Source organism: Dreissena polymorpha, chromosome 5, assembly GCF_020536995.1.
Source record: "Dreissena polymorpha isolate Duluth1 chromosome 5, UMN_Dpol_1.0, whole genome shotgun sequence".
NCBI classification, from domain to species: Eukaryota; Metazoa; Mollusca; class Bivalvia; order Myida; family Dreissenidae; genus Dreissena; species Dreissena polymorpha.
In genome coordinates this window covers 101,214,287-101,242,011 of record NC_068359.1, presented here as the reverse complement: position 1 = coordinate 101,242,011, position 27,725 = coordinate 101,214,287, and the positions used below count along the sequence as shown (strand labels likewise).

Genomic DNA, 27,725 nt, shown 5'->3' with positions numbered 1-27,725 from the left:
ATAAAATGTTATAAGTTTGTGAGCAAACTTCCTTTTTATTCATGAAGCGATAAAGCACTTCATAAAGTGCAGTTGTGTATTACAATATTATTCATAATGATGAACAAACTCTCTAGTTATTTTCCCTTTAAACAAAGCTCAGGCTTTCACCTGTTGGGGAGCTTTGAGTCATGTTTGTTACCAAGCTCTAGTTTTTATATCTTTTATTAGAAAATGCATTTTTATGCTCCCCCGAAATTTTTGGGGGGAGCATAATGCTGCTTCGTCTGTCCGTGCATGTGTCCATGCACAATTTTTGTCCGGGCTATTTCTCAGCAATTAATGACCAGAATTCAATTAAACTTTATGTGAAGCTTCACTACCAAGAGATGTCCATATTATCAGCGGGTTCTGGTCGGATGATTTTTCACAGAGTTATGGCCCTTTTAAATTTTCCATTAACTGTACATATAGTGCAATTCTTGTCCGGGATATTTCTCAGCAACTAATGACCTGAATTCAATGAAACTTAATGGAAAGCTTCACTACCAAAAGGAGATGTGCATATTATCAGCCAGTTCTGGTCTGATGATTTTTCACAGAATTATGGCCCTTTGAAATTTTCCATTAACTGTACATATAGTGCAATTCTTGTTCGGGCTATTTCTCAGCAACTGATGACTGGAATTCAATGAAACTTTATGGGAAGCTTCACTACCAAGAGGAGATGTGCATATTATCTGCCGGTTCTCGTCGGATGATTTTTCACACAGTTATGGCCCTTTGAAATTTTATAGTGCAATTCTTGTCCGAGCTATTTCTCAGCAACTTATTACGGGAATTCAATGAAACTTTATGGAAAGCTTCACTACCAACAGGAGATGTGCATATTAATAATTTTATTATCAGCCGGTTATGGATGGATGATTTTTCACAGAGTTATGGCCCTTTGAAACTTTCTATAAACTGTGCATATAGTGCAATTCTTGTCCGGGCTATTTCTCTCCAACTACTGACTGGAATTCAATGAAGCTTTATGGGAAGCTTGACTACCTTGAGGAGATGCTCATGTTATTTGTGGGTTCTGGTTAGATGATTTATTTAGAGAGTTATGGCCCTTTGAAATTTATGAAGTTGCTAAACCATCCATCGTATTATTTTGTCCAAAGTTATGCCCCTCAAGTGCAATATTGTGACAAAAAAAAACACTTTGGGGAGCATCACCCGTCTCCGACGGTTTCTTGTTTTAAGCAGTTTTGTTGTTCTGATATCTTTTATTTTAGAATAGAATTTTGTTACTGTTATTACAGCAAATATGTTTTTCAGCACCATACAATGCCGGTTCCCTGCACACAGAGTCTTCCCAGCAGATGTACATGGCAATGCCACCACCTGAGGTGAGGATAAAATACAAAGTAAATTTAGAGCAAATATCCTTATCACTCCTAAGGGTGTCTAGCTATCTCAGTGGTTAATACACTGGCTTCCCGTCTATGCATCAGAGGTTTATTGCCCAGTTTTCTTGTATAAAATTGTTTGTATGCCACCATTTTTGACAGCTTTTTTCGGTTGGGTACTGTAAAGACGATGTAAATAATAAGACTTTGTGTTCAGGTTCGTTCATTTTATTCAACTAACAATGACATAGTAATAGGATATGACGTTACATAAAAAACGTTACATAAATTGGCGCAACTTTATGTTAACGCGCCAAAACCGTGACAGGTACACTGGTCTCCCCCTACCATTCTGCACAAAACCACACCAAAATAACACATTAGGTAAAATCTCTAGAATAAAAAACTAGCTCAAGTTTTCTTTAATTCATTATCATTGTTGAAACAGACAATTAATAGACATTTAAATGTTGCCACTAAACATCCTCGCCATCATTTGCTGAAAAACAATGCATTTTCCTCGTAAATGAGTGGTAAGTCCGCTTTTATTTGTTTAAACTTATACCAAGTATGATGTTGAAGGTTAGCCAAATCAGTGGAGTTTTTTGGTCAAATTTTGGGCCTCATATAATTTTTTCCCAAATGGGTGCCAAAATTCCAAATATAAGCTTTCCAAATTACTTTTTTAATTTTGTTTAACATTCCACATTTAGTTTATCTCTCTATTCAGCTCTATCAATTAAACCTTAACAAATCTAATGTTATCAACTTTTTCTCAATTTTTTAGTATTAACACACAATTTTATTTCCCAATTTATGCTAAAATGATGCGATGATTCCTAATCCGCGACACAATTCCCTAAATGGTGATAAAACATTGCATTTGTATGAGTACAGTGTTAATGAAAGAAAGCTGCTATTGCAGGGTTACCTGTCTGATGTTGGCGTCCCTATGTCTTTGAAGTATTCAACAAAACAGAACCAGTCCCTGGATGAAGAACTACTCCCTGAAATGGTACAATAAAAACATTTTATAGGGGCCTTGTCCTGGGGAAATATGGCTAAAGGCTTTCAATTATTAGTGTCATCACAGATGAGCCTGTACATTATGCACTGGCTAATTAGGGATGACACTCCACCTAAACTAGATTTTCTCTAAGAAGAGACTTTTTTCAACAAAAAATACCATAAAAGGGATGTGTCATCCTAGATTAGCTAGGCTTATCTTGGGGACAACATTTTACACACATAAGCCCTGTTTTCTTAGAAAGAGACTCGTATGAATATGGCTAGCTCTCTAAAGTATGTTGCTAGAGCGTTTTACAAAAAAATCTGGTGGGTTTTATTAGTTCTATTATTGTTCCCAAAATTATCGTTTGGATGGGATTGCTTAGGATTAAACAATTACCAACCACAATAAGAATTACCACCTCAAAGTCCTCTTTCATTCAATAATAAAAAAATCAGAAGATTAAAAAATAAATAGTGCTAATTTTTATTTCAATGAAGTGTGATTGTGTCTAACCAAACGTGAAAAATGTGCTGTGATTTCTGAGATTATCTTTCACATCACAACAATCTCATCTGATAACAAGCATTTCCCTTAGGGTGTGTTTGTACGCAATGTGGTGAATAAATATGCTCCAGTACTTTACCAAACAAGATTTATTGGAATACAGATTAGCACAGTCTACAAATAAGGTGTCATGAATGCAATTTGCAACAGTGGCAATAGGCAGCGAAACAGCTGCCCCTTCTAAGCTAAATTTAACACATAGGGATCCTGGTGAGCTTTATGGATACCGTGTTGTTCGCTCTCTGTGCATCAGTTAACTTCTTACTCAGGAGATTTCTCCTGAAATATTGGCAAGTTTTAATATAACATTACAGGAATACTGTAACACTTTTTAATCATTTACCACATAGATACGTATTTTGACACAGTTGTAGCACTTTAGAAAGGTATATTTGATAAAATACCTTTCTTACTTAATTCAAGTTTTAAAGGCTTCATTTCCAACCCTTAGTTACTGATGAACAGCAAACAGCATAAAACCTGAACAGACTGCGAGTTACTTTGCGTATAGCCATTTTCACTTGAAGGAAACGGTTTAATAGCTCAACCCATTCTGGTTCATTGTATATGAAGGTCACCACAGCTTACTTGAAAATCTCTGAAACCACATATGTAAGGGCTGTACTTTTTTGGTGTTTAACACAGTCAAGTGGTCCTGTACTTATTTTAATTTGTTTAAGTTTTGCTCCTGACGTCAAAAATAACCTTGCCCCAAGGGTCACATGATTTATATAAAGTCATTAAGCAAAATTACTTTAAAATCTCTAAAACAACTACTCAGATCCCAGAGGTTCTTTTTTTGGCATGAAAAATTGTTGGGTTGTCCTATGCGAAGTTTGTCCAAATCCCCTAGTGGTAAAATTTGCCCTGTCCATGGGACTACCTTGTTATGCTTATAAGATATGAAGATTATTGAAGTTTTAATAATAAAACAAATTATAATATTAAGTTATTGCATTTTTTTTTTTTTTGTAGTCGATGAAATTGCTAATTGTGTGACATTTTCATTAATTCAATGTAGTCCGAGAAAGGGCAATACTATTTTGATAACAAATACATGCTTATATTTCAGCATTTACGTGTGGAGTTCTATAGAAAGTTTATTACAATTTCATGTTTATATTTCAGCGTCTGTGTGCAGAATTCTATAGAAATTCGCCCGATTGGATAACCTTTCAACACAGCTGGCACCCAGGGATCACTTTCTTAGAGAAACTGAAGGTAGGGACATTGGGGATGTTTTGTACAGTCCTGTTATTGAGGTATTTGTTTACAGACTGAAAAAACAGATAAGTTAACCCTTCACCCCTTAGATACGTATTTTGATGCATTTGTACTCCCTTAGAAAGCTATACTAAATTAAATGCTTCATTTCCAATGCTTAGTTACTGATGAGAAGCATACAGCATAAGCATAAAACCAGAACAGACTGTGAGTTTCTCGCAGGCTGTTCTGGTTTTATGCTGTTTGCACATAGCAATTTTCACTTTGCTTCTCAGTGGGATAGGTAATAATTTAAAAAAACATCGTGAGAGATTCTATGAAGATGCATGATATTCAATTAGAGAAATGACACTCTTTACTAAGAATTTTTTTTACAAATATTGTCACATAAATGTATAATCGCCAATCAAATCAAAGACAATGTGTTTGGAAAGTATGTATACGATTCATATGTAGAATTTAAAAGTAATTAATTGAATTAATTTCTGTGAACATTAAACTTAAAGTTCATACTTTTCTAATTTTCAGACTTCACTGAGTGGCAAGTCACCAAAAGACAAGTCAGATAGCTCCACATTTCTGGACTTTGTTCAACACGTCTTGACAACATGAACCCCTATTGACCTTCTCTCATAATCTTTGTCACTTTCTTTCATGTGTGTAGAATTTAAGTTCATTGACTTATTGAAGAAGAGTTTCACAGTTGTTTTGTTCATGAACATTTCTGCATTTTAGTTTAATAATAAAATACTTTATTTATTCTCTTTGTCAATTGCTTCAATTCGAAAGAAATGCATCTGTGTCATAAAAATGTGAATCTTTTTTTTTCAATTTCAATTAACAGCAGGTTCTGTATTTAAGTGAGTATTCTTTATAAAATTGTTTTCCAATCTTGTTCACTTGCGACAATTGTTATGTGTTGTGAAATAAAAACAAATCCAGTTTTTATAACTCTGTATGTAGTGCAATAAAATTTGAATACATTGTATTGTGGAAATCTCTTAGACTTGATTTGTTACTTCAAGGGCATGCTCATCTTTGTTGACATATGAGTCGCATTCTGAGAAACTTGGGCATAAAATGCATGTGAGTAAAGTGTCATCTAAGATAAGCCTGTGCAGGCTAATTAGGGACGACACTTCCGCCTAAACTTGATTTTCGGTAAAGTGGGACTTCCTTGAAACTAAAAATACCATAAAAGCGGAAAGTGTCGTCCCTGATTAGCCTGTGCGGACTGCTCAGGCTAATCTGGGACTACACTTTACGCCTATGCATTATGCCAAGTTTTCTCAGAACGCGACTCATGTCATTCACCTTTCAGACATTTTCAAAATAATTGTATTATTCATCTCAGAATTTTCTTGGCTGCATCATCTGATAAAACATGTACTTTATTGCGCCTGAAGGCTGGCATATAGCAGTTAGATGGTTCGTCAGTCCAGCATTCCATTTCAGAAGATTTTCCCAAACTCTTTCAGACGTTCATCTGAATTTTGGTATGCGAGTCTTTTTGAATGACTTGATATTTTACCAAGTTGCTGGCCTTGGACTTGAACAAGTGTTTTTTACGTTACACGTTTCCAGATTTGTTTTCAAAATGCTTTCAGATACTGGGCTATTTTATATGTGCGAGTCTACCTACATGACTTGAACATCAAGTTCAACATCCTTTCCAGTCAATTGAATTTTTGCGAGGTTACAGGCATTGAAAATTTCTCACTTTTGGACTTTTCTGAAATGCTTGCAGATATTGACCTGGTTTTTGGCATGTTATCCATTGAATAAAAAATCCATTGATTTTTAGCTCACCTGATTGCTCATGTGAGCTTTTGTGACCGGTCTTTGTCCGTCGTCCGTCCGTCTGTCCGTTAACATTTGTTCGTAAACACTCTAGAGGCCATAATTTATTGTCCGGTCTTTATGAAACTTGGTCGAGTTCGAAACTGGGTCGTGCCGGGTCAAAAACTAGGTCAATAAAAAGAAAAAACTTGTAAACACTGTAGAAGTCACATTTCATGCCCAATCTTCATGTTACTTTGTCAATGTCAAAATGTTTGTCTTAATGATATGTTGGTTGAGTTCAAAAGTGGTTCAGGTCCGTTGAAAAACATGGCTGCCAGTGGGTGGGGCAGTTTTCCTTATTTGGCTATAGAGAAACCTTGTAAACACTCTGGAAGTCACAATTTTGGTCAAAACATTGGTTTTATTGATTTCTCGGACGAGTTCGAAAATGGTCCAGATTGGTGAAAAAACATGGCTGCCAGTGGGCGGGGCATTTTTCTCTATATGTATATAGTGAAAACATGTCAACACTCTAGAAGTCACATTGTTGGCCCAATTTTCATGAAATTTTGTCAGAACTTTTGTTTCCTAGATACGTGAGTTAAGTTTGAAAATGGTTCCTGTCTGTTGAAAAACATGGTTGCCAGGGGGACGGGGCAGTTTTCCTTATATTTATATAGTAAAAAGGCTTGCAAACAATCATGAATTTAGGTCATGTAACATGCGAGACAACTCTTCTAAATATTGCATTTAAGTTTACAGTAGTTACTCCCCTTTGATTATTAATGCTTTCATAATAATACAGTGTAGTTGTGTTTCATTTATGTTTTAATTGTTATTCCAGGTTGGATGTTTTTATGCCCCCTTTCGAAGAAAAGGGGGCATATAGTGATCGGACTGTCCGTCTGTCTATCTGTCCGTCTTTCCGTCACACTTTGCATTTTCCAAAAATGCTCATAACTTCTACGTCCCTTGAGATATAACCTTCATATTTGGTATGCATTTGATATGGACAAGGCCTTTCCATACGCACAAATTTGTTTAGCCCTGTGACCTTGAACTTAGGGTCCGCGTTTAGGTTTCGAAATCTGCGTTTAGGTTTCGAAAAATGCTCATTACTTCTATGTCCCATGAGATATAACCTTCATATTTGGTATGCATGTGTATATGGACAAGGCCTTTCCATGCGCACAAAATGTTTAACCCCTGTGACCTTGACCTTGAACTAAGGGTCCTCGTTTAGGTTTCGAAATCTGTGTTTAGGTTTCGAAAAATGCTCATAACTTCTATGTCCCTTGAGATATAACCTTCATATTTGGTATGCATGTATATATGGACAAGGCCTTTCCATGCGCACAAAAATGTTTACCCCTTTGACTTTGACGTTGAACTTAGGGTTCACGTTTAGGTTTCGCAATCTGCGTTTAGGTTTCGAAAAATGCTAAAACTGCTATCAAAGCGTTTATAGGGGGCATATGTCATCCTATGGTGACAGCTCTTGTTTTTAGCTTTTTGAGCTTTTGTGACTGGTCTTTGTCCGTCCGTCCACATTTGTTCGTAAACACTCTAGAGGCCACATTTATTTTCCGATCTTCATGAAACTTGGTCAGAAGATTTGTCCCTAAGATATCTCGATCGAGTTTGAAACTGGGTAAAAAACTTGGTCACTAGGTAAAAAAAAAACGAAAAAGCTTGTTAACACTGTAGAAGTCACATTTAACGCCCAATCTTCATATAACTTGGTCTTTATGTCTGTCTAAATGATATGTTGGTTGAGTTCAAAAGTGGTTCCGGTCCATTGAAAAACATGGTTGCCAGAGGGCGGGGCAGTTTTCCTTATATGGCTATAGAGAAACCTTGTAAACACTCTAGAAGTCACAAGTTTGGCCCAATCATCATGAAAGTTAATCAAAACATTGGTTTTATTGATTTGTCGGACGAGTTTTGAAAATGGTCCAGATCGGTGAAAAAACATGGCTGCCAGTGGGCAGGGCATTTTTTCTCTGTATGTATATAGTGAAAACATGTGAACACTCAAGAAGTCACATTTTTGCCCAATTTTCATGAAATTTGGTCAGAACATTTGTTTCCTTGATACGAGAGTTGAGTTTGAAAATGGTTCAGGTCAATTGAATAGCATGGCTGCCGGGGGGTGGGCAGTTTTCTTATATTTATATAATAAAAAAAAGCTTGTGAACACTCTAGAAGTCACATTTTTTGCCCAATCATAACGAAACTTGGTGAATAGATTTGTTTTACATATATCTCATATGAGTTCGCAAATGGTCCCGATGGGTCAATAAACATGGCTGCCAGGGGGGTGGGGCAGTTTTCCTTGTGACTATATAGAGAGAAACCTTGTGATCGAACACTATAGAAGTCACATTTTTTTGCCTAATCATCGTGAAACTTAGTAAATATATTGGTTTTATTGATTTCTTGGACAAGTTGGAAAATGGATCAGATCGGTGAAACACACTTTTTAGCTCACCTGATTGCTCAGGTGAGGTTTAAGGATTGGTCTTTGTCCGCTGTCCGTCCGTCCACATTTGTTTTGTAAACACTCTAGCATTCACATTTCTCAAGCATTCTTTATCAAATTTGCTGAAAGATCTCAGTCAAGTTTGATGATGAGCAAAATCACATAATTAATGCCATAATTATTGTCCTTAGATTGTCCAAATTTTCATTATGTTATACAAAATCCTTGTAAGCAAAGTTTGATGTTTGGTAAGGGGGGTCAACTCAAAATATAGGTCACCATTTCAAATCTTACAAAAACAAAAACACTCCCTACGCCAGAGTTTTGGTATAATAATGATGAAACTTGACCAGGATGTTTGTCTGGTCAATATCTAGGTCAAGTTTGACATTAGGTAAAGATTGAATGAACCGACTCCTCTCAGGTGAGCGAACTAGGGCAATCTTGGCCCTCTTGTTACTAGTTAGGGGCCTTGAACTTACACATTTTCTTTTAAATATAACTATTCTTTAAGTTTTTTCCCAAAGGCTTTCAGATACTTTCCTCCTTATTATTTGGTTTTGAGTCTAATTACATGACTTACAGATCAGTTCATGTCTATTGATTTTTTGACGAAGTTATGGGCCTTGGAATATTCTCTTAAATAACACTTACTTTATCAGGATTTTTTTCCAAAACGCTTTCAGATACTTACCCGATTTTTATGTCCCCCACCACTATAGTGGGGGACATATTGTTAACCCTGTCCATTGGTTTGTTTGTTTGCCACAACTTTAACATTTTGCAATAACTTTTGCAATATTGAAGATAGCAACTTCATATTTGGCATGCATTTGTATCTCATGGAGCTGCACATTTTGAGTGGTGAAAGGTCAAGGTCATCCTTCAAGGTCAAAGGTAAAAAAAAAATCAAAGCGGCGCAGAAGGGGACATAGTGTTTCTGACAAAAACATTTCTTGTTAGCGAGTGAGTCTACCTGCATTTCCGTTGTCCATGTTACTGATTTTGACAAAATCACAGACAGTTGTGGGCCTTTGACTTACACTGCATTTGGCCAAGCATTGTTTGGTCCAAGTCCCATAACTTTGTCAAATATGAATGGACTGTAACTTCATCATGATATTTTCAATCAGGATATAGCTGCTGTGCTGCTTCAAAATTCAGTAGGGGGATCGTCTTTCACAAACACAGCTCTTGTTGTAATACATGTATATACTAAAATCTTTCATAAACACAAAAGCAAGAATCGCAAAGTTAAAACAACATTGATAGAGGATGCCAATCAAACACATTTAAATCATATGTTGGTTATTATGTTCTTGCAAAATGCTCGTCTATATATATTTGCTCGCTTTTTGTTGTTAACACTTGTGTGAGAAAAGTTAGAAAATAAGTATTTCAATGACCATACACGTTTGCAATTAAAAATGTTAACAGTTTGGGTTCATACAAAATTTGGGCTGCTTGGCCAAACCTTATTTTGTCAAAGGGCCCTCAATGGGGTTTTCAATTTTACAAAATAGTCACTGGCCCATACACACTGGATTACCTCTCGTATGTTGCAGACTTAGACGCTAGACCAGTCATTTAGTTAACGGACACATTTATGTGAGGTGAAATGCACCATTTTACAGAACTGATTAGAGTCAGACATGATATGTTGTCTTTTTGAACAGCAACACAGCTAAACACATCAACAGCAACACAGCTAAACACATCAACAGCAACATGTTTATTTTTTATTTCATTTTAAAACAATCTGTACAGTAGCATAGACTACAAACATTTCACTTTTAAAATATTTTAATCTCACTGAAAATGTTTCAATCATATGACACATGGTGACATATCACTAAATATAACCACGTGCCATCCTCAATCTCTGCCCAACTCCAGAAGAAACACCCTCATATGCTTTCATACAAGACATTTTCATAAAAAACATGCCTTTGGTCAGGCTTTTTTATAGTTAGTAAAAAATAAGTATAAATGCAATTTTTGCTCAATACAAATCCCCAAAAATTAATTTAATAACAGATTTTTCAAAATTGACTCAGATAAGTTATTAATTCAAGCCCAGAAATCCTGAATGCAGATAAAAACATGAATCATTACATAACTCAAAACAATGCTAATAAACCCAAACATTTCAATCAACATTCATCATGGGCCACAGTCTTAAAAAGACCTTTATACTTCAATTAAAAAATATGTTACAATATGATCATAACCATTTGATGAACACCAATAAATCCTTGTAACAAGAATTTAAAAATTACGTAACAAACAATTCCACTAAAATAAATAACAGAGCATACAAGTATATACAAAATCTAAAATACTCACATATTCATGCATCTATTAATCATTTAATGTAATGGTTCAAGTGTGAAAATCACTTCTTCTACTCGCTTACAATGCTACAATATTATCACAAATTTATGGCACACCTTTGTTGTTTTATTGTAAACACAGTTTGTAAATAAGTTATTTAATAACTTAAGTGTCTCATACCCCATGTAAAACCAACACTATCTTTTCCTATCAGTTATATTCACAAATGTCTCAATAGTGATCACCAATCAAGAAGCCTTCTTGCTAGCATGTAACCTGTACAGTTTGAGCAGAGACGAGATGGTTCCCATGGCACCTGTGAACTTGGAAGAGAACTGGCCCCCAAAGAGGAAACCTTGCGGCATCCAGTTAATTGCATTTATGAGGTCGGCAAGGTTTTCTACAATGCAGAGGTACTGGGCCCAAGACTGTTGCCCCAGGTTTCTCATCTTGTTGCGAATCGTGGCATTCTGCTCAGCACTTTCTCTGCGGGAAAGAAACAATATACCAGTATTCAAAATTGAAACAAAAAATGTACATGAACTGAACTGGCAATTGTGGTTATCAATAATGTCAAAGTAACAACAAAATTATGATGTAATTTTGTAATATGCTTTCGAACCCTCAAACACAATGTGTCAGCACATAGGACTAGTGTTCAATTAAATGTGTTTGCCTCTCGAAGTAATTGAAGTAAAGCCTCTGAGTTAAGTATCTTTTTTCCCATTAAGTGCAGGCCTCCTCTGGAGCACTAACGCACTGACAATACTGAGAGTCTTTGGCCTGGGTAGAACCAGTACTTGGTGTCTTTGAGGGGGATCTAAAGAGCACTCACACAATGGGGATTGAACCTGTTATATCGCTAGACATATATTATGTGCATATATTATGACACTCTTGGCTCGCACATTCAGCCATGTGTTTCCTCAAACTGGCAATAATTGAAAAATTAAGTCATTTTCTTACTGGTCCGACTTGGCCTCAAGTTCAGTTTCTCGCGCCAACTTGACCCGTGCAGCTCCAATCAGTCTTAGCCGAACGACGCATCTGCAAATGAACAGAAAACAAGTAAAGGGTTGAGGGTATAAATTGGTCTTTCCTCTTAACATTTCTACTTCTGATACATACTCAAAGCACCTGTAATTGGTTTGGGATGGTGGTTAACAATGGTCCAAGATTTGTATAAGAAAGAATGGCATTATTATACCACCCTGCATGTTTGCAATTGAACAATACAATAAAACAATTGTATTTAAGAGCCCCGTTAAGTGTAATACTGGCATTGCCAAAACTTGTGCAGACACTTTTTAAAGTACTGGTACAAATTTGCAGGCATTGTTCTTAATGAAATGAAGTTGTGCAGGTTAGATTTGTATCATCCTAAATTTTTCCCATTATAAATGACATTCTATAACATCAGGCCTTCTCTTATTTTATTTTTTTCTAGTGAATATCTCTTAAAATAAAAATTGTTGAGTTGAAACTTTATAGGTAGTAGATCTCATTATAGGGAGGAGATAGTACTATGCAAAAGAACTGGTTCTCTTGCTCCCTCATTATTCTTGTACTAACATTTTGTCCCGGGTTATCTTTGACATTTTCAACCTAATAGGTAGGTAGACCTCATTTAGGCGAACTAATACTTTGGCTTGTATAGTTTAGAGTTATTGCCCTTTATATATTCCTGTATTGAAAATTTGTCCTTAATGAATGCTGACAAATATCAGAGGTATATTGAAACTTGATAGGAAGGCTTATATCATTGAGGGGATATAAAGTAAACAAGGGCCCTTACTCATGCCATATTTTAAGAATTATTACCAGCACCTGCAAATGCCCTCAGACAAAGTGGAATGTGGGGAATATTTCAGGCATGACAGTGACAGTTCTATTTAATACTACAAAACCCCAGAGAATTCAGCAAACTAAATATGATTAAGAACGTTATATCCAATAGTATGCATTAAGAGTAAGGACTTACATATGTGATCAGTGATTTTTTGCCCAAAATTACAGCCTCTTGCAGGCTGTTTCCCAATGGCAAAGTAATATATTTTCCCAAAAGTCAGACCAAAATTCCCCCAAAAGATGCAGAACTGTTTCAATAACTTAATAATTGGTTTAATGGGTTTATTATACAGGATATAATTAAGTAACACTTTATAACATACATTTTAAAATGCAGTTCAACATTCACTTATAACATTTAGAATGCTGTTGTTATAATCATATTGATAATGTTTTATTTTCCCTATTGCATGGTTTATCCCGCAATTTTTCCCCATCCAAAAGGCAAAGGCTGTAAAGTTTGAAGCCAAAATCACTGGTGATGTTAATATACCGACACGCCATAAGGGTACTCCAACATATAAACAAGATGTGTTTGTGAAACACTTTGTCACCCCATATATTTGACCTTTGACCTTGAAAGATGACCTTGACCTTTCACCACTCAAAATATGCAGCTCCATGAGATACATATGCATGCCAAATATTAAGTTGCTATCTTTAATATTGCAAAAGTTATGAAAAATGTTGAAGTTTGACGAAAACAAACCAACAAACAGACTGGGCAAATACAATATGTCCCTCAGTTTAGACTGGGGACATAAAAATATATGCAAATTCTAAGAATGCCACATACTTAGAATTTCTGCCACCAGGGACACCATCCACGCTACAAGACACCACAGTTCCCAGGAGGCGGGGCTTATTTCTAGGATACCCTTGCGTGCAAACCAGGCCATATGTTCCAGGGGGTAGTACAGCTGGTTGGCAAGGTACTGGCTAGCTCGAGCCAACGTAACCAGCCATAACCCTCCTGAAATATTTCAATATCTTAGACAGAAGGCTTCATTTTGTAAAATGAATTTATTTTGATTTCATATTTTTAGTTCTAACATAATTACTAAGTTTTTGAAACTGTGTATTAATGACCTGTGTATCTACAACTGCTCTAGTATTTTCTTTTTCAAATAAATCCTATACACAGCTAACTTCATTACCTGGAAGCATGGTTAATCAACAATCAGTATTAGTAACACTTGTTCTTGATAATTTTGAAAATTAATAATTATGTGTATTGCTGACAGACAGTTTGAAATAGACCTGACATAGTATTTAACAGTTGGTTTGTGCTCTCTAAGGCTAAGGTCCTGAATGTGATACCCGGGAAAGCCAAACTTTGTAATACTCTTTTTCTTGCTAATAATTCTTAATTCTATATAATATATAATAATTCTTAACATTTCAAGGTATAAAAGTTTTTTGTTAGTAGAAGAATTTTATTATGTTCATCAAAAGTAAGCAAGTCACTATAAAATCTTTGATACTATCCATAAAGTCTTCCTGAATCCATTTTGTATAAATCCCTTACTCTCATTGGCATTTGTGTATTGTATCACGAACTAGCTGGCTTACATGTTTACTTCATGATTTTGCAGAAAACAATTGAGCAATGCTCTGTGAAAAAGGGGGTTTAATGCATGTGCGTAAAGTGTTGCCTAAACTGGAATTTTTGCTAAGAAGAGACTATCTTTAAACGAAAAAAAAATCAATAAAGCGGAAAGTGTTGTCCGCAAAGGCTAATCTGGGACGACACTTTACGTACAAGCATTAAACCCTCTTTTTATAGAGCACAGCCAAATTAATGTCTGCCCAACATTTGTGCTGATATTTATTTAACAAGGTTTATTCCTCTGCGGCCTCAGCGCATTGTGTTTTTGCTAGTTTTCTATATGATTCCATAAATGCAGCCCTAAGCTCTAAACCTGTAAAATCTTTTTAAAAGGGAACTATTTATTACAACGGATAATTAGAATTTATAGTCTATAAACCAATATCATTCCTTAATATAAAAAACATTTCATTGTTTTGAGTGTTTAACATCTTTTAATTCAAATGAAGCCTGTGGATTTAAAAAAAAACACAAACAGTCATAAGCTTGTTTTGAGGACTTGTCAGTCTGGATGGATGGATGGATAGATGGATGAATAGGATGGATGGATGGTTAGATGAATGGATGGATGAATAGGGTGGATGGATGGATGGATGAATGAATAGGATGGATGAATGAATAGGATGGATGGATGGATGAATAGGATGGATGGATGACATTAACTAGGATGGATGGATGAATTAATCTGATGGATGGATCTAAATGGATGGATGGGTGTTGGGTTGGTGGATGGTATGGACGGGATCAGCAGATGGATGCTTTGATTGATGATTGAAAAACCGTGCTTTGGATGTTATTTCACAATAACTCCCCCGCCGCGACCGATGGGTCTCCACGACCAGGGTCAGTGTGTAATCAACATTCAGAAGCGGGAACTCTATTTTGATAATAAAACAGGAAACCAACTGCATCGACGTGCTAATTACTGACCTGTCTCCCAGAACCGTACGACAGTGTGTAAGCCAGCATAGGGCACATCGTCGAACAATCGCAGTACTGTACGACACGCCCCTAGATTCCGAGGAAAGCGTAGCCAATCTGGCTCCTGCCCGCGTCTTTCCGACCCGCTAAGAACTTTGCCAAGGTACTGACCGAGTCGGATAAAGTTGTCCCGAGAGCCATACTCGCCAACCAATTTCACGGCCGAGTCCATATCTTGGTTTACATTTATTTCGGAAGGTTCTGTCCCTTTGTTTCTAAATTGTTACTATAGGGGAAGATTCTCTATACAGTACATTGCAAATCGCGTTGCATCGAACTATCTCCGTAATTCTCCGCTAAATGCCACTCTTTAAAGGGGCCGTCCAACAGATTTGGCATGGATTGAAGCATGTCATTAAATGCTTTATATTGGATAAATTTAAACATTTGACCTAAAATCTCCAGTAAAAAAACAAGAATAAAATTTTTAAAAAAGGAAAAAAGTAACCCTCAACAGGGGCTCGAACCACTGACCCCTGGAGTCCTGGAGTAAAATGTCTCCCGCCTAGACCACTCGACCCATACATGCTCATGCTTAGAGCGGATGTTCCACGTAGTTTCCCAAATATTAAGTTCTACAACAACAGAACTTTCCAAATTATTCAATCGTTTCGCGTCGCACGACGCTTTATAATTGTTCAGGTTTCAAACCGTCAAAGATGCATATAATGATATTTAGAGGCATGGTCAGTATTACTATTCCTCAAAAATACATAATCAAAAACAAAAATTTGCGAATCTGAACAACTTTTTCAATTGTTGTCAATTTACCAATCTGTTGGACGGCCCCTTTAAATTGTGAAAACAAAGACCGAAATTGTATAGTGTCATGATATGAAGGATACGTTGAACAATCTAATCGCACATGTGTGACGCAAGCGGTCAGCATGTCTGGAAATCGTTTCTAAAAAACAGAATAGGCTACTGACATTTGATAGTTTCATTAGTTCTTCTTGAATGCTCTGAGCTTTATGCGTACATACGTACAGCTAAGCGACCCGGATGGTCAATAGCTGGGAGTTGGATATTGCAACTACCAGGTTCATATTAATTACACAGGATGGCTTCAATGTTCTAGCAAAAAGTATCGTGGTTATATTTTCCATATACATTTTTGTATTTAGAACCGCACATGAGAAAATGGGATTTTATGCCATAGGCGGACAGCGTAGCCCCGGGCGATAATGGCGCATCGGCCTGCTGAGACCACAAAACATTACGGTGTTTGTAAAGCGGACAGCTTAGCTCCTAACCAGACTGCGCAGGCTGAGCGCATACGTCATCAGAACCGGTTGTTATGGCGAATCAATTATCTATTCCATTAAAGCCATGTGAGGAACCTGTTGATTTATTTCACGTATACTTTTGAGTGCTTCGAATATACATGCACTTCATTACAAACATTTCATAAGGTGGACTTGCGACAAACAAGTGAGAAACAACAACAAACAATTGTATGTTTTTTTTTCAATTTCATTTTTTAGAAACGTAAACTGCCTACGTTAAGTTCTGTGTAAGATCGATATACGCCGAATAGATTTTTTTTTTAATAATTGTTTATTTTGATAAAATAATCGCCAGGACCAACGGCGACGCTCTGAATGCGCTCACGTCTTCAGTGCGGACCAAGAGCGGCAAGAGCCGTCAAATGAATAGGTCCTTCTTGCTGTGTGGTACAAGTGACATGTGTGTGCTCGACCGTGTGCAGCATCTGGCCCAGTAGCATGCCATCAAGAAAGACAGTAAATGTGTAATATGTCCTTTGTGATGTCAATTCGAAAATAATCAAGTTTCATTGTTTGACACGAACAAGTACATGCACTTTTTACCTACATTGAAGTTTTCTTAACTGACATTCAAATTTTATGCCAGGCAATCAGCTTTTTTTACTTATCAGTTAATTAACCATTTACTTCTCAGATACACGCTTCCGTTGTCCTAAATGAACTTAAGACATTTCTTAAAAGATTCCTATAGCGATGTAAAGAAAAACTGCCCAGCCCCTTCTGTAGCCATGTTTTTCAACAAACCGGAAGAATGTTCAAACGCGACTGAAAAGTCATTAGAACAAGTGTTCAGACTAAGTTTAATTTAGATTTCACTAAATTGTGATTTATAGAGTGTTGAAAATGTTTCACCAAAGCCATATTTGACCAGAGGGCCAACGTGGCCCTAGTTCGCTCACCTTTTTGAACTCGACCAACATATCATTATGACAAACATTTTGACAAAGTTACATGAAGATTGGGCTTGAAATGTGACTTCTACAGTGTTAACAAGGTATTTATTTTTTTTACCTAGTGACTTAGTTTTTGACCCAGCATGACCCAGTTTTAAACTCGCTCGATGTATCATTGGGACAAATCTTCTGACCAAGTTTCATGAAGATCTGACCATAAATGTGGCCTGTAGAGTGTTTACAAGGTTTCTCTATAGCCAAAGAAGGAAAACTGCCCCGCCAACTGGCGGCCATGTTTTTCAACGGACCGGAACCACTAACATATCATTAAGACAAACATTTTGACACAGTTACATGAAGATTGGGCATGAAATGTGACTTCTACAGTGTTAACAAGGTTTTTCTTTTTTTAACTAGTGACCTAGTTTTTGACCCAGCATGACCCAGTTTCGAACTCGATCGAGGTATCATTGGGACAAATCTTCTGACCAAGTTTCATGAAGATTGGACAAGAAATGTGGCCTGTAGAGTGTCTACAAAGTTTCTCTATAGCCAAATAAGGAAAACTGCCCGGCCAACTGGCGGCCATATTTTTCAATGACCGGAACCACTTTTAAACTCAACCAACATATATTAAGACAAACATTTTGACAAAGTAACATGAAGATTGGGCATGAAATGTGACTTCTACAGTGTTTACAAGTTTGTTTGTTTTTTTGACCTAGTGACCTAATTTCTGACCCAGCATGACCCAGTTTCGCACACAGGTGGGACGCGTGTGGTTATGATATTTATTAGTGAAAACATCATTTTGAATGATAAATAATCATATTATAACGAAAATTAACTTTTCTGAAAAAAAAATATTTCACTATCAATATAGGTATATATAACAAGGTATGCAACTCAAAATCAGCCCAAAACGGGGTGCATCGCTTTGAACAGCAATATCTTCATCAATTGTGCAGCGATTTTCACGATCTCGGTCTTATTCAACGCAGAAATGAATTTCCTTTCTGGAAATGTATATGTCTTGCAATATTTTTACAAATGCTGGGTCAACTTTTAAGAAATAACACAATAAAGTGCACCCCCTGGGGGGCCATATTTTTCTTCAAACCATAACCATTTTCCAACTCGGCCTAGCTATTGTTAGAACAGATATTCTGACAAAGCTTCATAAAGCTTGAACCATAAATGTGACTTCTAGAGTTTACAAGGTTTATTAAGGAACAAGGGACAATATTGTCACAAAACCAGGTTTTCAATTGAAAAAAAAAAGTCTGATAAAGGGACACAATTCAAAATGTGTATTGTTAGTGATTGTTCATAGTTAACCCCTTGTGTCAGATTCAATCTATTTTTAGTCGTGGCAACCTTATCCTTGGAGATATCGACGTAATTTTTTTTCGCATGACACACCGTCCAATGATTGTGAACAAATGTACTGAGTAATTTTAAAATCTCACAATGAATGACATAGTTATTACCCGGACAATATCATTTATGGCAATTTCGACCTTTGAACTCAAAGTGTGACCTTGACCTTGGAGATATTGATGAAATTCATTTGCTCAAAACACCGTTCAATGATGGTGAACAAATGTGCCAAATTATTTTAAAATCTCACAATGAACCACATAATTATGGCCCGTACAAGCTTGTTCTGCCCCCCAGATCGCCCGCCCGACGACATTTGCCAATTTAATAACCATTTTTTTCCTTCGGGAAACATGGTTAAAAATGCCTTGCCCAGTGGCAGACATGTTTTTAAATGGACCAGAACCATTTTAAAACTAAGCCCAGATATCATATTATTCAAACAAATGTGCTCACTAAGTTTCATGATAATTGAACTTAAAATGTGACTTCTTGATTGCTAAATAGGTTTTACTATAGCCATACATGTACATGGAAAAATCAATATCAAACTTAGAAAAAATATTCTAAGTGTCATGAAGATTGGACAATATATGTGACTTCTAGAGTGTTAACAAGTTTAACAATAGCCATATTAGGAAAACTGCCCCGCCACCAAGCAGCCATGTTTTTCAACCAACTGGAACCATTGTCAAATTCGTCCAAGATATCATTGGAACACATGGTCTGACCAAGTTTCATGACGATTGGCAAATAGAGTGCTAACAAAATAAAAGTTGACGACAGATGACTAACAACAGACAAAAGGCGATCACAAAATCTCATTTGCTCAGGTGAGCAAGAAATGAGAAACACATGTGAATGTTTCTTTAACAGTTTTTAAAGAGTTTTCATCAAAGCAAAACAAACAATGTTATTTTATTTGGTTTTATTTAACGTGGGAACAATATATGTAGCAGACACAAATTGGTACAATACTTAAATTTGTTGAAAAACAAAACAATTTATAATCCTTACAAGCTATTCAAACTATTGAACATAATAAGCTATGAAAAGAAAATAATCAACAGTAATCTTCAAAGTTGTGATAAACAAGAACAATAACACAAATCGGTCAATCATTAAGTATAGTAATTGAAGAAATCACAAGACAAGAAAATCCAACAAATTACTTTGAAGTTCTTGCTTCGGTCTGCATCATTAAACAAAGGACTATCCATTGTAAGTAGTGTACAGATGCACAGAAAAAGGAACAATCAATTTTCAATATGATTTAAAAAAACTGTACCAAACTTAAAACTACGAGAAAATGTGTATTAGCTGAATAAAGTAATACATACTAGTATTTTGACATATACATCGTAATAGTTAAATTATTTAAAACCAATGTTTATAGATCTTCCAACAACAATAGTTTAACTGGGCTAACACATAAGCTATTTATGTGCAACGTGCTTAATTTTAAACCCACATAAATGGCAAACAATGTATTAAAAGGAAAAAAAGACCACAATCATAGCAGAAAAAATTACCACAATCATAAACAGGAAATAAACACTATCATAGACAGGAAAAAACAGATTAAGAAAAAAACACAGTACAATGTCGGTTTTTGTATTTTTCACCATCACCTATCACACCAATAAATCTCAATTAAAAAAAACAACATTAATAATAAAGCAAGATTGAAAAAAAAAAGGAACAGACTTATTCAAAATCCTTTAGTTTTGTTTTTGTTTTCTTCACAAATTTACCATTAATACAAGTATGTGACAACAACAAAAGAAATAATACTTAAGCATCAAGAACTACATATATCTGACAGGACCAACGCCTTCTTGGTTTTGTAATCTTTTTCATAAATTCCAGCAAATGTAGGTAGGAAACCATGTCAGTATCTGAACGTTGACCAACATGTTTTTGGAAACATTCAGTATATTGTGCACTTCAATATATATTATTATGTAAAGAATATATGGAGTTTGAAAACCAATAGTTAGACATATACTTGATAATAAATATAACTTTTGATATACTCTATATAATAATTGTAATGCATGCAGTTAGACTACAGGCCTGAAAGCAATTTCACGAGTAAGCTTTGTCAATGTAATTTTCAATATATTTTAAATTATACTGGTTATATTCCCAATTATTTAAAAATATATAACATATTTATTTTGATACATGTAATGTTTGAAACTTAATCAACAGACCAATTTTCATAAAAGCATATTCAATATTAGTAAAAGTATACTTCTCACATAAGTCAACACAACAGGTTGTTTATTACATATTCCTTGTTATTTAAATTAAAGTTCAAGTCCAGATAACCTCAGCCACACTTCATGGAAATTTCCTCTGTGTTAAAAGGCCTTTACTCTTCCAATATCAGTTGCTCTAGTCACGCCCTCTTTTTCTTCCCTCTTCCTGCAACAAGAAACACATTTGTGAGATGGGTGGAACCTTTTTATCCCCACTCTCTCGGAGAAAAAGTGGGAATATTGTGGTGATGTCAGTCTTTCCGTCCGCCATGGCCACCTGCTCCCCTACACTATTAGCACTAGAACCTTGAAACTTTACATACATTGTAGCTATGAGCATATGTGGCAATGGTGACAGTGACAGAATTTGATCTAACCCCTGAGTCAAAAGTTATGGGGGTTGGGGTGGGGCCGGGTCAGAGATTTTCCTGAGACCGCGATTCGAAAAAGGCTCATAACTACTCTGTCCCTTCAGATATTGCTTTGCATATTTGGTATGCATGTGTATCTAGGACAACATCTATCCATGCGCATAAAATTTTGACCCCTGTGACATTGACCTTGAACTTTGGGTCAGTTTTTAGGTTTCGAAATCTGCGACACGATTCGAAAAAACTTCAGAACTACTGTGTCCCTTCAGATATTGCTCTTCATATTTAGTATGCATGTGTATCTGGACAACACCTTTCTATGCGCACAAAAATTTGACCCCTGTGACCTTGACCTTAACTTGGGGTCAGTTTTCAGGTTCGAAATCTGCGACTGCGATTTGAAAAAGGCTCATAACTACTGGTGTCCCTTCAGATATTGCTTTCATATTTGGTATGCATGTGTATCTAGACACACCTATCCATTGCATGCAATTTTTTGACCCCTGTGAACCTTGAACGTTGGGTCAGTTATAGGTTTCACAAATCAGCGATTGCGATTCGAAAAAGGCTCATAACTTCTGTTTCCCTTCAGATATTGCTTTCATATTTGGTATGCATGTGTATCCGGACAACACCTTCCATGCTTATACAATTTTTTTTACCCCTGTGACCTTGACTTTGGGGTCAGTTTTCAGATTTCGAAATCTGCGACCGCGATTCGAAAAGGCTCAAACTACTGTGTCCCTTCAGATATTGCTTTCGTTTGGTATGCATGTGTATCCATACAACACCTATCCATGAGCACACAATTTTTTACCCTTATGACCTTGACCCTGAACTTGTGGTCAGTTTTCAGGTTTTTTTAATCTGCGACCACGATTTGAAAAAGGCTCATATCTACTGTGTCCCTTCAGATATTGCTTTCATATTTGGTACGCATGTATATCTGGACAACACTCTATGGGCATAATTTTTTTTTACCTCTGTGACCTTGAACTTGGGGCCAGTTTTCAGGTTTTGAAATCTATGAATGCGATTCGAAAAAGGCTCATAACTTCTGTGTCCTTTCAGATACTGCTTTCATATTTGGTATGCATGTGTATCTGGACAACACCTTTCCATGCGCATAAAATGTTTACCCCTGTGACCTTGACCTTGAACTTAAGGTCAGCGTTCAAGTTTTGAAATTTGCGACTGCGATTCGAAAAAGCCTTAAACCTGCTGTGTCCCTTCAGATACTGCTTTCATATTTGGTAGGCATGTGTATCTGGACAAGACCTTTCCATTGGCATAAAAAAAAACCACTGTAACCTTGACCTTGAACTAAGGGTCCGCGTTTAGATTTCGAAATCTATTATGTGGTTATCTACCCAATCAGAAGAAGTGCAAGCATTTTCATCGGACAAAGGAATTTGTAACAATGAAGCTTGTGTATTGAAAACATGTATATGAGAGAAGAGATAGAATGCAGTCAAGCATAAAAAGCATGAGAAACTCATGGATTAGAGCCTCAAGAATCTGTAAAAGGGCTGAAACTTTCAATTTGTTTACGCTTTTAGACTCATTACTGAAAATCTGTCAAAATGTTCAAGTGGGAAAAATGTGAGAAACAATTCAAAGCAAAATGGACTTCGAACAGGCACATCAAAGACAGACATGAAATTCAACATTTCCATTGTTGTGTACAAGATTGGGACAGAAAATTTCTGAGATGCTACTATTTAGTCAACCATTTATCCTCAAAACATATCTTTTCCAAAACAGAAGCAAGAAGATTGGCTATAAGAGAGCATGTTCAGCCATATCATAAGTCATCGCTATGAGGATGACATGTACATAATGGACGTCAGTGAAGTTGATTCAGTATTAGATTTGTTAGGAGAGCAGGATGAGGAGATATAAGGGTATAGATTTTCACTCATTTTTAGGTTATTTTACATTAACTTCTTCATTTCTACACCGAATTACTTCAAATTTATACTGAACATCTCTTATGACAATACCGTCAATCTCAACTATGCATGTCCCCATTACCAACCCTGGGGCGCCCCTGGGTTAAACATGCGGCGTGGGGACACGTCAGCCTCTGCCGCGCCATTTCTAGTTATCAAGTGTACTAAGATGCTTTCCCATAGGCTTATTTTTTTATCTCAACCTTTTTAAGAATTTCTGGCTTGAATGGCCAAACTTATTTCAACTTTCAGTCAATAACTGCTTAATTCAATGACTACCGGTCAATAACTTCTACTTGCAAATGACTTCCAGTTCATTAAAACTGTTTTCAATTGCTGCATATCAATGAGTACTGTTTTCATTCACTGCCTGCCAATTACTACTGCTTTCCAAAACTGCCAGTAAAAACTACTCCCTTTAATGACAGACAGTCAGACAGTCTATTCTCACTTTTGACGACTGTCAAACAATCACAACTACTAGTACTTTCCATGACTACAATTTAATTCCTACTACATTCAATGACAACACATCCATAACTCTAATCAAAATGAGCACAAGGCTGCAAACCATGCATTGGACAATTTTGTACCAGGATTGTTGAGATGCTCAATTTCTTAAGTTGGTGCTTGTAACATTTTCTCAGTCTTAAGTCATAAATAAATACTTTAAATTTACTTGCCCCTACACTAATTTTTGAATATTGCTCATGCTTGATGGTAAATACATGCTCACGTTAATTGACAGAGTTCAATGTTTAATAAAGCAAACACCAACTCATCCCAAGCTACACGGAGTAACCTACCTTGGAAGCAAGGATGATCATAAGGCGACGGAAGATGTTGATAAAGTCCAGGAAGAGGTCAACGCTCTGCCTGCAATTGCAACAAAGATGAACATTAGCCATAATGGTTTCCATATATAATATTATAACTTGTTTATAAAACTGACTTAATCATGATAGTCATGGTAGTCAACATGTCAAATAATCTGCTAACATGTTTTTTCATAACTAACTATAACATGACTAGACGTTTAATATTTTAGGGCACTAAAGTTAAATAAAATATTATAATACATTACTTTCCACCACCCCTCTCCCCCATTGCAAAGTACCAATTATATCAATGCTGGCATAAGTTTAATAACACCATGACATTGCCAGAACGTAATATATCCTGATTGAGCTATAATTTTACAAATGTAATAAACAGGTTAATGGTCCCAAATATAGTTACAGAGATTTCGGAATTTCATTTAGAAAATTTTATTATATCATACATAGCCTTTTGAAACAAAACATAACCTATATATAAAACTTTAAAGTTTATATCATACTTGACAATCAAGGCTCTATCAGTGCATTTGTACTTACCAGATGTAGTCGTCGTCGCCATGGCGTACTTTCTCAATGATGAGCTGGGTGTCGTAGAGGACAAAGGCACAGAAGAGTAGCAGCCCGCCGTACAGTTGTACCTGTGCAGAGAGCCTTGTTATGTCATTTAACCTCAGAAGTGAAAATGGCTATGTGCAACCAGTTTAAAACCAGAACAGCCAGAGAGTAACCCGCAGTCTGTTCAGATTTTAAGCTGTTTGCTGCTGATCAGTAAATAAGGGTTGGAAATGAATACTTTAAAAGAGGAATCTCGTATAAAAGTTTCAATTTTATTTAATTTTGTAAGGGATAACTAACACATCAAAATGCGTATCTAAGAGGTAAAGAGTTATGTGACTTAAGTTAAAGGAAACCACTCTTTTATGACTTTATGAAATATTTTTCTTAACCAAACATACATGGATGAAAGTTAGAAAATTTTCGACTCCTTAAAATAAGAGGAGCCAAGAGGCTTCAGGTTTACTGGTGGGCCCAGGGAAAGAAGATGCCAGATCACCCTTCAGGCTCACTGGTGGCCCCAGGGAAAAGAAGATGCCAGATCACCCTTCAGGCTCACTGGTGGGCCCAGGGAAAAGAAGATGCCAGATCACCCTTCAGGCTCACTGGTGGGCCCAGGGAAAAGAAGATGCCAGATCACCCTTCAGCTCAGGCTCACTGGTGGGCCAGGGAATAGATGCCAGATCCCCCAAGTTGCAGAGTCTCATTGGATGGGGGAAAAATCGCGTTGTTTTCACTAATATTGAGCAATTTGTGTTTATGATTCTTTGCTTACAAATACTCTAAAATTGACCCTACAAAAGATTTCAATATTATATTAACTCAGGTTCAACTGGTTACAGGCTCAATAGTGGAGCCAGGCAAAAGCAGGTGCCCGAGGCCCCTAGTTGTTATGTTATTTTTCCAAGTACTTACGTTCCATATCATCTGGGACCGGAAGAAAATGTTCATGAAGCCAGCCAAACACAGCCATGACAGACTGGAGAGCAGGAAACCTGAAGAATTAGGCACATTTGTTGACTCAATATTCATGTGAAATAAATGTTGTTTATTGATTGGTGCAGGTGGTTGAACAGGGCAATAGCTGTAAATAAAAGTGAATAATTTGTTTTTATGAATTTAAGTTCTCCACATAATATCTCACCAAACATTTATTTTGATGTTGAAATATTTTATAATAAGTGCATCTGAGATACAGCCCTGAACAATTACATCATAAAAAACAAGAGAGCCTGAAAGGCCCAAAATCGCTCACCTGAGATAATCATACTGATCATGACCATTTTCAAACTCGTCCGAGACATCCACATAACTATTGTTTTGACAAAATTTCATGATGATAAGGCAAAACATGTGACTTCTAGAGTGTTCACAGCTTTTTTACTATATAAATATAAGGAAAAAGACCCCCCCCTGGTGGCCATGTTTTTTTACCGATCCAAACCATTATTGAACTCAACTGTCCTATCCAGGTGTGGTAGTGCGGTCTACTTCGCTTATGCAATGAACCGGTCACAGGACGGTTACAAGTTATGTAACTTTGTGAGCACTTATGTAATGCGGAAATATTTATTTGACGAACTCTTATTTCCAGTCAGGATGACTATACTGACTGGTTGTAATTCAATTAACTAAAGGCGTTCAGTCAGGGACGCCTAAATACACATAAGAATTTATTTATAAGTGAAAACCAAGGCAGCTTAAACAAAAATAACAAATTTTTATTCCAAGAACTCGGAAAATGAAGAACAATGACGAAATTAAGAACAGGTACAAGCCAAGTCTAAAGAATCTAAGTATCGTTACAAAAATGAACAACATACAGCAAATACCTTAATGAATGTAAAAGAAGTTCAAAATCTGTAAAAAAAAACCTGATATTAATATAAGTTACTGTAAGTCTAGAAAGAGCTTCAAAAATCTAGTTTACAAAATAGGTCTAATTTAATCTAAAGAACAATAGTTACGGAGATTAGGAAACATCAGTGAATCAAATGTAAAAATAAGCAAAAATTACTAAAGTTATTGAAATAGAATAGTCTTTCTAATTTAGAAAATGCCAAATAAAAATAATCTAAATAATAAGAATAATTTAGAAAATAATGCCAAAATGTCTTGATGCTGGTGTTAAAAATAATTTGGAGATTAATTATTTCAAAATTCCAACCTTTTTCAAGAGCTGTTAACTTTTCAAGAAAGCATCAAGAGGTGTTTCAGAGCTTACTCTGCCATTCGCCAAATTAGCCAATGGCTACAATTTGACTTATTTGGCTAAAGAAAATTCTATTTGGCTACAACTTTTTCATCATTAAAACTTATAAATAGCCCAAAATATAAGAATTTTGCCATAGCAAGGCGAATTTGGCTAAAGAAATTTTGAGCCAGGGGAAGCCCTGTGTTTAAATCAGCCAAAACAGCTTATTTATACAGTTCAGCAGAGATCAATGGCAGAGTAGTCAATTTTCCCTCAGAACAGTGCATTTATCAATGATCAATATCTTCCCAAATTCCAGAGCAGAACTAAAAATAGATTACTGAACCAGGTTAAACAAGGGAGATAAATACTGCATAAATACTGCAAAATCATGTACATGTTGTCTTTCTTTCAGTTATCTCTTAGTTGAAAGGCTTATCATAAGTGTTAATGACTAAAACAGTTATGTTAACTATGAAAATTCTGTGTTTTGAAAAATTACATAATACAGTTAATGTCACATAATATTGACATAATAAAACCAAACTTTACTACACAGGAAACAAATGTTCTGACCAAATTTCATGAAGATTGAGCAAACTAGAAAGTTAACAAGATTTACTATAGCCATATATAGCCATATAAGGAAAAATGCCCCGCCCCTTGGCAGTCATGTTTTTCAAGCCAAGGTTACCATTTTTGAACTCATCCAAGATATCATTGGGACAAATCATCTGAGCAAGTTTCATGAAATAGGAAAATAAATGTGGCCTCTAGAA

General features: G+C 36.1%; 4 protein-coding genes across 6 annotated transcripts in view; 1 reads left to right on the top strand and 3 right to left on the bottom strand.

The window, feature by feature from the left end:
* LOC127830946 (MPN domain-containing protein-like) overlaps window positions 1-5,173 on the top strand; it is a 43,472-nt gene extending 38,299 nt beyond the window's left edge. For all 3 annotated transcript variants that reach the window (XM_052355887.1, XM_052355888.1, XM_052355886.1), the window contains exons 13-16: window positions 1,306-1,376; window positions 2,302-2,391; window positions 4,081-4,173; window positions 4,705-5,173. In XM_052355887.1, coding sequence (XP_052211847.1) covers window positions 1,306-1,376; window positions 2,302-2,391; window positions 4,081-4,173; window positions 4,705-4,788 — 338 coding nt within the window. In that variant the 3' untranslated portion in view covers window positions 4,789-5,173. The remainder of the gene's footprint in view (window positions 1-1,305; window positions 1,377-2,301; window positions 2,392-4,080; window positions 4,174-4,704) is intronic.
* A 4,993-nt stretch (window positions 5,174-10,166) lies between these two features.
* On the bottom strand, window positions 10,167-11,905 carry LOC127831799 (uncharacterized). Its single transcript, XM_052356870.1, has 2 exons — window positions 11,741-11,905; window positions 10,167-11,260 (listed from the first exon to the last, which is right to left on the bottom strand). Exons 1-2 carry the CDS (start codon window positions 11,881-11,883, stop codon window positions 11,023-11,025), a joined length of 381 nt encoding a protein of 126 aa, XP_052212830.1. The 5' UTR covers window positions 11,884-11,905; the 3' UTR covers window positions 10,167-11,022.
* A 1,481-nt stretch (window positions 11,906-13,386) lies between these two features.
* On the bottom strand, window positions 13,387-15,387 carry LOC127831798 (peroxisomal membrane protein 11C-like). The gene is made up of 2 exons (XM_052356869.1): window positions 15,162-15,387; window positions 13,387-13,595 (listed from the first exon to the last, which is right to left on the bottom strand). Exons 1-2 carry the CDS (start codon window positions 15,382-15,384, stop codon window positions 13,402-13,404), a joined length of 417 nt encoding a protein of 138 aa, XP_052212829.1. The 5' UTR covers window positions 15,385-15,387; the 3' UTR covers window positions 13,387-13,401.
* A 5,721-nt stretch (window positions 15,388-21,108) lies between these two features.
* Window positions 21,109-27,725, bottom strand: part of LOC127831516 (probable Bax inhibitor 1) — a 10,581-nt gene continuing 3,964 nt past the window's right edge. The window contains exons 3-6 of the mRNA XM_052356500.1: window positions 25,668-25,747; window positions 24,735-24,835; window positions 24,165-24,234; window positions 21,109-21,201 (exon numbers count right to left, since the gene is read on the bottom strand). Of these exons, the coding sequence (XP_052212460.1) occupies window positions 21,172-21,201; window positions 24,165-24,234; window positions 24,735-24,835; window positions 25,668-25,747 (281 nt within the window). The 3' untranslated portion in view covers window positions 21,109-21,171. The remainder of the gene's footprint in view (window positions 21,202-24,164; window positions 24,235-24,734; window positions 24,836-25,667; window positions 25,748-27,725) is intronic.